This window comes from Solanum pennellii, chromosome 11, assembly GCF_001406875.1.
Source record: "Solanum pennellii chromosome 11, SPENNV200".
NCBI classification, from domain to species: domain Eukaryota; kingdom Viridiplantae; phylum Streptophyta; class Magnoliopsida; order Solanales; family Solanaceae; genus Solanum; species Solanum pennellii.
In genome coordinates this window covers 59,824,216-59,837,384 of record NC_028647.1, presented here as the reverse complement: position 1 = coordinate 59,837,384, position 13,169 = coordinate 59,824,216, and the positions used below count along the sequence as shown (strand labels likewise).

Sequence of the window (13,169 nt, the reverse complement as noted above, 5' to 3'; positions counted from 1 at the left end):
GGAGGGGGAGAGTAGGGGTGATCAGGGGTTGGGCAGGATAAAAAAAATCTATTTTTTTTAAATTTAAATTATTTTTCAAAAATAAAATTTTAAATTGTTAACTTTTTTTGGTTGGAGGAGGGGCTGGTTCCTGGGGCAGGGGGTAAAATCTTTTTAAAAAGAATTTATTTTTATTTTTTATTTTTTTTTTTGGAAGGGAAGGTCAAGGTATGGTGTGGAGTAAGAAAAGAAATTGTAGGTGATAGGGGATAATTTTAGAACAGATTCTTCATAGAGGCATTTCATTTTTGAGGGAGGTAAGAATCTGCAAAAATTATTATAAAAATTAGTATATAAGTGGCAATTATAGAAACTATGTAAATGAGACAAGGAACAGGATAATGATATTTTTTTCTTGAGGGGGCTGAAGAGTTGTATACATTTCTCAAAAGTGTATATTTGTTATACAAACTGCAAATCAAATCAAATAGGAACAAAAGTCCTACTCCATGATGAAATAGAACAGTTGGCCATTAGCTCATGGGAGAAAAAAGTCCCACTACAAAGAACAGACCAAATGACAAAAAAAGGGAAAGAAAGAAACAAGTTGCAAAGTTTTTTACACAGATTGTGGGACCAGCAAAAGCTTATGCAATTGCAGTTCATGGTAGTAATACTACCTAGCTTGCATGTCCTCTTCAGTTTTCCACACTACATCCTCTAGACTAGTCGAAAGATTCTTGTAGAACTGCATCAAGAATGAACAACAAAATGATTAGCATGAGATCGAACAATTAGCTCGAACTAGTAGGATCTAAAAATCAACGAGGTGCTTGCATTTCCGATAGTCAAAACAAAGCAAAAACCTATGCCTTATTGGAAACTATAAAGTAGAAAACAGGTATACAGACACTAGTGTGATCTTTATTAAGCTAAACATCCATTAGTTCTTCCATCCTCTCTCACTTTCCCATGGTTCTTGGCTTCTTTATATTTTCTGTACTCTTCTTTTATCTGGAGTTGTCCAAGACTCATGGTGAGTCGTCTCTCTAATACGAGGCACACGGGTTTTAATTCCTATTACAGCAATACAAAAAGTCATGTTGTCCATTATGACATAAGAGGTTACAAGATGATATCACCGTTCTAAGGCTCTAAAGTGGACCCTGTAACTAAGATCAAACCATCCAAGTTTTGAGGGACAATGAATAACAATGTTAAGGTCATTTCAAAGAGAGGCTATAACTTCTCTCCCTAATCTAAAAACATGCATACAACCTCTTAATTCTTTGTTTCAAACAGTAACTTCAAGACTATGTTGCTCATTCACGAGCAATTAGCTTGTGTTGGCCTACGAAAACCTACTAATGGTGATCTACACATTTCAGCATCGTCATTTAGATAACTTTTTCAGCAGTTAGCGGAATATGGTACCTTGTGGAATTCCAAAGTATCTCCTTTTGCCTTTCGCACTTCAACCATATGAAGAGAAGGGGCAACTTGAAATACCTACATTCAAGACCAAACAGTGTTCAGGCTATGATGATTAAAGATTCAAATTTCAAAGAACTTATGGCTATCCTCAACACAGAACGCAAAAGGTTAAAGTAAAATAAGATAATTGTAGATGACTAGCTATGCACATTGAACATACCTCAGTGGCAACATTAAGGTTCCCTTTTCTTCCAGCTTTCACATTTTCAAGTCTCATCTGAAGTAAAAGAGTAGAATGCTAATTAATTTAACTTTATTAGGAATCTACATGTCAATTGAAATGCATACTTGAAATACATCACCACCTTGTAGTTCTTTTTGTGAACATCAAAACCGAGGGGCTTTGCAGCTTCTTCAATCTTACTGATAATTTCATTGGCCGAGCATTTAGATGTGAACCTTGTTTCTCTCTTAAATTCCTGCGAATGTCGGAATCAAAACATCTGTGAATGAAGTAATATTATAGCAATACACAAATCATCAATGTCTCCGACAAGGTGGAATACCAATTTATATTGATTTGAATTGTTGGTGGGAAAAATGGCCATTCGGGAAAAGAGACCAACTTTTTTGAGTAGAGTAATAAAGAAAGGTCAGTTTTATTCAGACAGGGAGTAAAATTAACTTAGGAATTCATTTTTCTGTAAATAGTCCTTTAACAGTTTTTTCATTTTTTAATTAGTGGATTTGCATCCTCACTCATATGAGATAACTTAGCTGCAAATCAAAAACTGAGAATTCTGAATAATAATCTAAAAGCCTTCTGCAAAATGGATAACCGAATTCAACACACAGGAGAAAGAGATGGAAGTTAGTTTGTGTATGCATGCAATATTGCCGCAGAGTTTTGAAGCATCTAGCGCTTATTAACAGCTAAAACTTGATGAATTTAGCAGGTTAGCTCAACTCAGGGCATTTAGGCTCATGTCTGCTAGAAGACGTCTATTATTTAATGTAAATGCGAAGGTACTAGTTTTACTACACAGCATAGATTCTTTACTTCTTTCCCATTGTTATTTAGAGTGTTTGGGAATGAACAAAGAATTATTCAATGGTTACCAAGTAAGCATTAAGTCTTTGACATTCACATGAAACTTCATTAAAGCATGTCCTACTGAGAAGTACAATTATACACGATGTAATTCAGGGCACAAAAACCATGCAAAATCAAAAAAAAGTTCCAAAACATGCAACATAAGTAACAAATAAAAATCGAAGTTCATAGTCGGTAACCTGTTCATCGAAGAGATTCCCAAGGTTGAGTCCTTTTGACATTGAAATCAACTCGAATGCATTCATGGGAGTTGGCTGCTCTTCCTTTTTCTCTGTTACATGATGTTCCTGATGTTGTGTCAAGGAAAAGAGAACCACATGAGGATGACTTTATACAACAATCAATTCTTTCCTCTGAATTCAATGAAAAACTTGTTTAACATTTCAGTGTGCTCACTTCAGAATCCTTGAAGACAGCTTCAACATCATCCAGGTTGGCATCTCCTTTCTCATTAAAAATGGGAGATTTATAATCTTTCTTGAACCACTCATCCTCCAGAATTTCTGAGACGGTGATACGCTGCATAGGAGACACGTGCAATAATAAAATAAGAGAAAAGATGTTGATTTAGTTGCAAGCTAAAATCCCGCAATTGTATTCAGAAATCCACTATGCTTACTGTCATAGGGTTCGGATCCAAGATGCGAGTAATTAACTTCATAGCACCAAAAGACATCCAAGGAGGACATGTAAATTCAGCAGCAGAGATCTACAAAGACCGTGATGACATCGTGAAAATAATAGAGAAAACAAAAGCAGATTGATTCCATAATGAATTTGGAAGAATGCTCACTTTTTTATACAGGTTAATAAGATTGGAGTCATCAAAAGGCAAGTAACCTGCAAGCAATACAAAGAGTATGACTCCGCACGACCACAGATCCGCGGTTGTACCATCATATCCATGATCGTTGAGTACCTAAAAGAAATGAATCTCATTTGTTAAACCAAGGGAAAAATAAGATAAGAAGAGTGCACATGACAGGGAGAGCTTATTTTTTCTTTGTGAGAAATGAGCAAAAAGAATAAGTTGTTGAAACGAATTTCATCATACCTCAGGAGCAACATAGTTGGGAGTTCCACATGTGGTGTGGAGTAAGCCATCATCCTGGAAAATTTCACTAGAGTAAGAAATATATCTGATTCCGAAAAGAATGTCAACTATAACCTAAGTGAAAGAAATATCTTGCAGGACTACTGCTGTTTGAAACTAGCATGAGTTCTCTAGCTAAAACGGAAAAAGGAAGTCATTGTCCAATAATTTTCGGATCAGTTTAAAGCAAATAACTAGTCAGCAGTCAATCACAAATTTAATGACATTGTCCCAAGCTCCACGCACAGTTGCTTCACAAAGTTAACCAAACTCGAAAACAATATATTCAGTTGAATCTGAATATTCTAATAATAAGATTGAATCAATTCCAAATGATGTTTAAACTAGTTAACAGAAGGAAGAAGCACAAACGGATTTCAGTAAAAATTATGCTGGCTTGTTTCTCTAGTGACAATTACTCGATTTGTGTTTTTAAAAACTCCTCTCAATAGTTTGTCTCTGATATGGCGCTTTCCATGGAGATCTGTGGCTTCAGCTAGGGGGAGGGGGCGGAGTAATCTACCGCATTTCTCAAACAAGAAAATGTACTCAAGGCAATCATAAAGATGTTAAGACTTGAGATATTGATGCACAATCTACTAGTAGGTTACACAATGGAAGATTCACTGCATTAATTTTGACAGCCACAATGCAAAAGTCATATCAAAGATTGGAGACATATGTTAAGAGTTTGAGAATGGATAATCGACAGTTACCCTGACTTGCTGGGACAGAGCACTCAATCCAAAATCAGAAACCTTGAGGTTTCCATTGACATCCAAGAGTAAATTCTCAGGCTGCATAATGAAAGCATGCCATAATAAAGGTAAGACAAAGACGGGAGCTTTAAGGCAAAATAGAACAGAAATTAACAACTAAAAGGCTGCAAAAGTAGCACTGCCTTACCTTTAAATCTCTATGGTAGACTCCCCTGCTATGACAATAATCAACAGCATTAATAAGCTGCTGAAAGTATTTCCTTGCTTCTTTTTCATGCATCCGTCCATGATTTACCTGTATGCCAATAAAACAAATAACATCTTAATGACATGCTAAGTCGTCCGAAAAAAAAGTTCGTGCCAAATAGGTTTGAATTGCTTCGGAAGGACACATGAAACCTAAATTTGCAATCAGTGAGATGCAAGGTCATGCTCTTTGGTCAATTTATTTATCTCCTAAGGTAGGGGAACCGAATAAATTAGAAGAAAGGAAGAATCATCCTTACAATTTTGTCAAAGAGCTCTCCGCCTGTAACGAACTCCAGAACAATGAATATCTTTGTCTTGCTAGCCAACACCTGCGGACAGACGAGAAGAGCATGGATTCAGAAGTGTAGCATACGAACCCTGGCCATTACCATTATCCACAGTCACATCTTATCTATAGTAGGTTATTGCAAATATACAAAATATTCAAAACATAAGTTGTTCGATAACAGATTTAATGTATTAGGCAAGCAATTAGTGCATGACATGCCAAAAGGTCTTTAGCAAAATTCGGAACATTTTCTTTCCCCAAATTGGACACTCGCAATTCCAGAAATTTTAACTTGAGTTTTTCTAATTCTTTGATTTTTCAAGATTTTGATGATGCATCTCATATAGATGTTAACTCTCAAAAAATTGGAAAGTACCATGAGTAGATCAAGAAGATTAACTAACTACTCCAGTATATTAGCCAATTCCACTGCAGTTTATGGATACCAGCAATATATCTGCATGTCCATATAGGGTTACGTTACAAGGCCAAAATCTGCCTTTACTCTCATCAACTTCAGTAGGTTAAATGCTGATGTGTTACTGGAATTTTAATTATAAGACTAGATCTATAGAATAAATAACTGAACAAATAATAAGCAGATCAAATTATTAGTAATATGTAAAGCAAGGAACCATCAAAATACAACCAAAGGTTAAAAAAGGTAGGTACTAAAATCTAGCACAAGCATAAATGTTTGTTCAACGAGATAGGCACAGAGAAGCTAGGCTACAGAATACATTTTAATCTTTGCTCCAAAAACCTTGAATGAAGTGGAATCTGCTCAATTTGGAAAGGACACATAAAAAACTGAACGAGGCCACATTGATTCTAGCGAATCGCACTAACAAATCAATTACTAGTTTGTTCTATACAATAGACTTTGTCTTGTCATAAGGTAAGTTATAAATTCTCTGCAGAATGCTTAAGCTTTTATTTATCGGTAGGCAGCTGATCAAATTATCCTTTTGGTAGTGTGAATTAAAGACGTCTTTCTGAAAGATTGTTGAGGTGAAGATTTGAAGTAAGATCTTCAACACATCATTTCTAGAATGGAGATACCTGCTGGCAACCCATGATGCATAACCAAATGCAAATTAACGGGTCGCTTACTATTTAACCTACATGTTGGGGGTACGTATATCAGCCTGTACGATCAGTATACACATCCATATGATCATAAAGGCATACAGAAAACCACAATCACCGGAACTTACATACGCACACACAACACACAAGTACAAACACATTGACATACAGAGAGGACAAACCTCGTATAACTGAACGACATGTGGATGTCTAATTAACTTCATTGTAGCTATCTCCCGCTTTATCTGTCAATTTTGAACAAGAGATATAAGAAGTTATCATCCCACAAAACAAAAACAACATTCAAGAAACTGACAACAGTATCAGAAAATGAAATGCATAATTCAACAACCATGTAAGATGTCGAAGAGACAGTATTCGTACAGATTCTCGGTAATCTACGTTACCAAAATAATTGGTAACCATAACACCAGAGTCCAGACAAATAGAAAATATATGAAAGTTTCAGAAAGCATGAAGAATGGATTGAAGATTGACCTGCTCAGCCATTTTGTGCTTAAGGACCTTATCCTTATCAAGAATCTTGATCGCTACAGCTTCTCCTGTCTCCGAATTCCTCGCAAACTTAACTTTAGCAAATGTTCCCTCACCAATTGTCCTTCCCATTTCATATTTACCAACTCTGCGCTTGATTTTTGCCTGATTCATAACTGAGATACTTGCACAGTCCTTTAAAGAATGCAGGCGTAATCCTTCTAAAAGAACCTTTTACTGCACAATGATTAAAACATCCATAAGACATCTGAGTTCCTAACATAAAATACTAATCTTTATGTTCATTTCATACACTCACAGAATTCCAAGACCAATCACAAAAAATTATAAAATTGATATTCCAACACAACTTGACTAACTGCACCATAAAAAGAAACCCCAACTTGCAGCTTGACAGTGGAACGAGTGATGGATTTATTCCCGAAGGAAGTTTCCATCATAATTGCTTCTTCCACCAACAACATGCCCAGTCTGGGAAGGGGAGTCTGTAGGCAGACCTTACCCCTACCTTAGGAGATCGAGAGGTTGCTTCCAATACACCCTCAGCACAAGTAAAAGCAGTTCGAAAAAAAGAAAACATAGGGAGAGAGAAGAAGCCAAGACAAAATGTTCAAGAAAGAATACATAAAAGGAGCAGTCACTACAACAAAATACCACAACAATCAAAGTGCTAGAAAGTTAAACAAAAGAGGTCCCGAACAAGAACTTTCGACCTTTCTTACTTCCTTTAGAAATAGGAAAAGTTAGAAGGTATATCTTGGAAGGGACAATAAGGATAACAGAAATGGAATAAGAAATAACACAAGTTTGTTTATTCAGTTCTGCTATTTGTTTAAGGAGGAGGGGGAGAGAATCAAGGCACAAAATCATTTTATTAAAGTGGTCAATTATTATAGTCACACACTTAAAAGGAAATGAATAAAGAAGGTAAGACTGATTAAAAAACAAAGCAATGTTGAATCATTCATTGACCAAAAGACATTTGTCTAGGTGTCTGTGTGAGAGAGAGAAAGATCCACTACCTAAACCTTATTACAGTTAATCAGCAACAGATCCCAGCAAAATGCAGCTAGCTAAACTACAGCTTAACTTCTATCACTTCAGAAACTATATTCCAGAAACAAATGCTGAGAGAGAAACAAAACAAGCTTCAAACCAGAATCAGTGGCATAAAAATACAAACTTTATAAAAATAAGAGATAAGCTCCAAAAGGGGCCAAATAGAAACAATAAAATGGACCCTTTTGAGAATCAAGAAATGTAGAAAAAGGGGTTATCTTGTTTCTATGGAAACCTCAAAAAAAAAAAAATCTCAAACCAATAAGATTCAAAATCCTAAATTCACTGTTTTTAAGAAAACCCCAAAAGGCAAATTCACTGTTTACAAGAAAACCCCAAAAGGCAAATTCCCCACATACATATCAAAACAACAAGCATATTCGAATATACCAAACAAAATCCAAAATTAAGAAAAGGAAAGAAAAATACATACTTTGAGCTGAAATTTTGAAATGGGGTGTTGGCCAAGATAAAGATGAAGGAAGTATGAAAGTTGCAGCCTTTGTTGTTTGGGGATCAAAAAAGATTGATTACAGCAGCTTATAAATCCTCAAAAATTTGGACAAATATATGGTAAGTGGAAAAGAAGGCAACATCCAAATCTTGAAATTCCAATGTTGCTGTAATAATTGTAAATATTCTCCCAACAACAAAGATAACAACTATAAAAAAATGAAATAGTTTTTTTTTTTAACCTCTTCCAATGGAATCTCAAGATGGTTTATTTGTACCACAACCACACAACTATACAAAGATTATTGTTGTAGTAATTGACTACTCCTTTGGACAAAAGAAAGAAAAAAAAATGAGTACCTTTTTTATAGATAACTTGAAAAAGAAAATGAATCACTACTTATAAAGTAAAAAAAAAATTATATAAGGTAAAATTTTAAAGGCATAATACATAAATGTTTTTTAACTTGACTTCAAATTATATTTATGTCCTTCAATTTTGGATGTGCACAAATAGACACTTAACTTGTATAAAGTTGAACAAATAGACACACATGTCATACATGTAATCCTACATGTCATTTTTTGTTTAATGTGGTGTCCTACGTGTATTGTGTCATGTAGGACTCATGTGCTTATTTATTTAAAAGTTGGATAGTTAAAGTGTCTATTTGTGCATTATGAAAGTTGGAGGTCAAAGTTAAAATTCGAAGTCGAGTTTAGGGTCCTTCGTTTGACAAAGAATGATCTAGTTTGACTTGGTACGGAGTTTAAGAGTATAAAGAAGATTTTTGAATCTTGTGGTCCTAAATTAAAGTTAAGTCAAACGTACAAAATTGCACTTTGATCTTGTGGCCTTAAACATGTCACGTGAAAAGTTGTTACCAAAAAAGAAAAGGTCATTCTTTTTTAAACATACTAAAAAGAAAAGGATGTCATTCTTTTAAAAACGGAGGGAGTATAAAAATAAAATTAAGCTTATAAAGGATAAGATCTATTTATATTTTATAGTCAACTCATATTTTGAAATTGTCAATTTTCGATACGAGTTCAAATTTAGTCCAATTTCAATACTAATATCAAATAATAGAAAATTTAAAAAAAAAAACTGTCTGAAAAAAATACTTATATGTTTCTTTTAAGACACACACAATTATACATATTTTCCTTTCAAAAAATACTTCAAAAGTGTTATTCTCCCTTAGTTGACATGTTATGTGATTAAGATACTCTTTGACATCGTTGTTGGGAGACTAGAAATACTTATTTTTGAGAAAAGAAATATTTTTATTGAAAAATTGAGTGTTTGACAAATTAGTAAAAATGTTTTTAAATGGAAGAAAAAGCAATTTTTTCTCTGGTTGAAAAGAAGTTAAGATTTTCTATTTTTTTTATTTAAAAAACAGCAGAAATTAAAAATTATTTTTCTCAAAACTAAAATATCATTTTCATGTATACATATTTATCAATATATTTTTTATTAATTAATTATCATAACTCATAAATTTATTTAAAATTCATTAATAATTTCATTTTTTATTTTAATATAATAAATTTTATAATATACTTTACATTTATATATTATTATTTTACGTATTATTTTGTGCAATTAAAAAAAGCGCAACAATACTTTTGATTAGAAAAAAGAAAGACAATTAAAATTTCAGTCTGTTAAAAATGTATAAAATTGATTGAACTATGTAAATATAAAAAGAAATTTAATTAATTTTATAATAGAGAATCAAAATAGTTTCTCTCTAAAAAATAATTTTAATACTAAAAATACATCACTAATTTTCCTTTTAATAATTTGAATCTTAAAAACTTTTTTATTAAAAAAAATAAAGGAAATATCAGCCAAATGTCACGTCAAACACAAAATGTTTTTTTTTTCAAAAACACTTCTAAAAAGTTTTAAATAAATATTTTTAAAAATAAACAATTTTAGCAGCATTGCCAGACATCCACTAAAGTAAAACTCATTTTCTCAACCATAAACCTACTTAATGCATCAAATTCATTACATCAAAATTTTTATGGAATTATATATTTAAAGAAATGCAGATCATCTAATTTTCTACGAATTATTCTACCAACAAATTTGATGAAAAAATCTCTGTAGGTAAATATTTCCTCAATATTTTAATTTGCATATAGATTATATGTGAATTTTAGTGCAATATATATTTCATTAAAAAAAAAATTAGTAAGATGATTGAATTTTGTCGTCGATTTTTTGCAAGTAATTGCACATAAATAATTAAGTAACTCTTGTAAGGTTAATATTGGCCCCAAAAAAAAAAAGTTGTACAAAGAGAAATTTATTTTTTTTCTTTTTTTTCTACTATTTTAGAAGCACGAGTTTAATAACTGGCATTGACATGTCTGCTTCTTGATATTTCAATTCAAATTCAGGATAGTTTTGACATTAATTTCAATTATCTATTGTCTTAATTGTAGCAATTTAATGACCACCTCATTAATTTGGTACATTAATCATCTTATTGGTTTCAATAGCTACTATATACACATTACTACAAACATTTTTATTCTCATAAATATTTCCTCCGTTCATTTTTAATAGTCGTAATTTATATTTTTAGAATCAAACTATAAGAACTTTGATTGATATTTTAACATGTATTTTTTTTATCAAATTGATATGTGAAAAATTGCAATTTATAATACTTTTCATATAGTTTTTTAAATATTTAAATTTTTTGTTTAAAATATTTAATTAATGTAATTTAATTTACTTCAAAAGTTAATCTAATTGATTTTCGAAAAGTGCAACATAATAAATAAAAGTGGACGGAAGTAGTATTATTCATATATAGTGTGGATTGCAACTATTATGAAGTAGTTATCATTGTCTATATGTTTAGAAAATGTGGTTCAGGAGACTATATGTGAAGCAATTCGATATAAATTGATATCGATACCTTCGAATTTGGTAACCATACCTGCACTAACAATTACTTTCTCCGTTCGGTATTATTTGTCACGATTTTTATTTTTAGAGTCAAATTATAAAAACTTTGACTAATATTTTAAGATGTATTTTTTTATCAAATTAATATGCAAAAGAAATTATAATTTATAGTATTTTTCATATAGTTTCAGAATATCTAATTTTTTTGTTTAAAATATCGAATTAATGTGATCTAATTTACCTTTGAAAATTAATCAAATTAACTTTCGATAAGCGTAACACGACAAACAATTTCAGACCGAGAAAATAGTTATGAATTCTTTTTCAAGTTCCAACTATATATTTTTAATGTTAAAATGTAAATATTATGAAGCATGTATATGGTCCCCCCTATCATTTTATACCAAACAAAGTTGATGCGTCTATTTGTTCAGTCATTTTAATATCTAAACAAAAGTAGTGATTTTTTTTTATAAAGTCGACTTTTATGATGTTGGGCCCGTGCTAGTACGAGCGAGTACCATCTACTTTTGAAGAAAATTATGACTAGAACAATTTTAGAAGCTTCACATTTTTGCTTATTTTTCCTTTTTATATACACACAATGTTTCGTTTATTCAAATAATTAAAATTAATCCGCATATTAGAGATAAGATAAGAATGCTTAATATGTTAATAAGGATGCGTCGTGAGGTATTTGAATCATGTAATATGTTAAGTTTTAAAGTCAAGCCAGTTCTGGAGCAAAAGTCATCGCAAATTAAAGTTTTTCTCTCAAATCATAAAGCATTACAGAGTTTACTACCTCTCAAATTCGAGAGTATACGAATCTAGTTTTTAACTCAGTTATCATTTATCTATACAACTACATTGATATATTCACATTTTTGTAAAAATACACAAACATATACGTGAAGCAAGTCTCGGATCGATGGAGGCTCATAAAATTAACTGAAAATTTATTTACTTCTACTTTTGTTTTCTCATGTTTTTTATTGAAAGCTAGAAATCCAAAATTTCAAACATGAAATCATCTATATTTTTTTAATGTTTTTGACCTAAAATTCTTGTATTCCTACAATTTAAATCGATATGAAACGTAGAAATTCTCTTTTTATAGTTGTGAAAGTCATAATTTGTTGTTTAAATCTTATTTTTTAAAAATTGCTAATTATTAATTTTTAAATAATTTATATGAGATTTGGTAAATAAATAGAAATTAAATATTATATTTGATTGACACTTTAATAATTATGTATAAATTATAAGAAAATCAATATATTATTTTATGCAAAATTGAAATCTAAAATAATTTCTGTTGTTTCAATATTATTTGATAATGTAGATGCATTTCTCCATATCTACAACATTAGCATAGATATTTTTTTTGGATATTATATTATTTTTCAACGATAATATTCCTTTCGTTCACTTTTACTTATGACTTATTTCTAAAATAGATTTTCATTTTTCTTGTTACTTTTAACTTATTAAGAAAAGACAATTATTATTATTTTTACATATTTTACCCTTAGCATTTAATACTATTTTCTTCAAATCTTTTGTCAAGACCTAATGCTAAATATCAATTAATAAGGCTAGTGTAAAATTTATATTAATAATTATTTTCTTAATAAATATGTTAAATTAAATAGAGACAAATAAAAATGAACGGAAAAAGTGTTTCGTAGTTTTACCAGCGAATATTGGAAATTTTTTCCTTTTAAAAAATGAGAAAATGCGTTGCATCTCAGTGGATTGATATAATATGTTTTACATTAACATTATTTCTTATATAATATGGTTTTGGTATTTAATTTTTGTCAATTATTTTTGTCTTTCACTTATGACTTATGAGTACGTACAACTCTAGCTTTACAAAAATAATTAAATTCTTTGTAAAAAATTATTATTCATAAGAATGCCATTCTTTCTTTCTTTTGTGGAAAAGACAGAAAATTAATTGATAAAATACTTGAACAATTTATACAAAATGAAAAAAGGAATAATAAAAATTAAAAGCATGTTATATAAAAACTTACTAAAATTAATATACTAAAAGAAGGAAATTTTAGGAAGTAATATTATTTCAAAGGTGTATGTATATGTTTCATACAGTGGCTATTTATAGCCATACATTAACATCAATAATGGGAAAATGTCATATGGCATGTATACACAATCAATAGTGATGCCACCTTCCAATTGTTGGGCCCACGTGGCACTCCAACTATTTTACAACA

General features: G+C 31.0%; 1 protein-coding gene across 3 annotated transcripts; it reads right to left on the bottom strand.

Annotated features, from left to right (window-relative positions):
* Positions 1-361: 361 nt before the first annotated feature.
* LOC107004731 (CBL-interacting serine/threonine-protein kinase 3-like) lies at positions 362-8,311 on the bottom strand. Of its 3 annotated transcripts, none has more exons than XM_015203056.2 (15): positions 7,975-8,311; positions 6,465-6,698; positions 6,149-6,211; positions 4,846-4,917; positions 4,527-4,634; positions 4,337-4,417; positions 3,582-3,635; positions 3,321-3,446; positions 3,147-3,236; positions 2,924-3,046; positions 2,707-2,814; positions 1,779-1,892; positions 1,634-1,690; positions 1,414-1,488; positions 362-727 (listed from the first exon to the last, which is right to left on the bottom strand). In XM_015203056.2, exons 2-15 carry the CDS (start codon positions 6,633-6,635, stop codon positions 656-658), a joined length of 1,314 nt encoding a protein of 437 aa, XP_015058542.1. In that variant the 5' UTR covers positions 6,636-6,698; positions 7,975-8,311; the 3' UTR covers positions 362-655. The 3 variants fall into 3 exon arrangements, with proteins under 3 accessions (XP_015058542.1, XP_027768736.1, XP_015058543.1); XM_027912935.1 differs by having other exon boundaries at positions 8,237-8,311; XM_015203057.2 differs by lacking the exon at positions 7,975-8,311 and adding an exon at positions 7,505-7,694.
* Positions 8,312-13,169: the final 4,858 nt, after the last annotated feature.

Excerpts from the sequence above, each read along its gene's own strand:
- LOC107004731 (XM_015203056.2), bottom strand. The coding sequence starts at position 6,635 with ATGAATCAGGCAAAAATCAAGCGCAGAGTTGGTAAATATGAAATGGGA. Across the intron at positions 1,893-2,706 it reads GGAATCTCTTCGATGAACAG|GAATTTAAGAGAGAAACAAG; the intron begins GTTACCGACTAT and ends CGACATTCGCAG. Across the intron at positions 728-1,413 it reads ATACTTTGGAATTCCACAAG|TTCTACAAGAATCTTTCGAC; the intron begins GTACCATATTCC and ends TTCTTGATGCAG.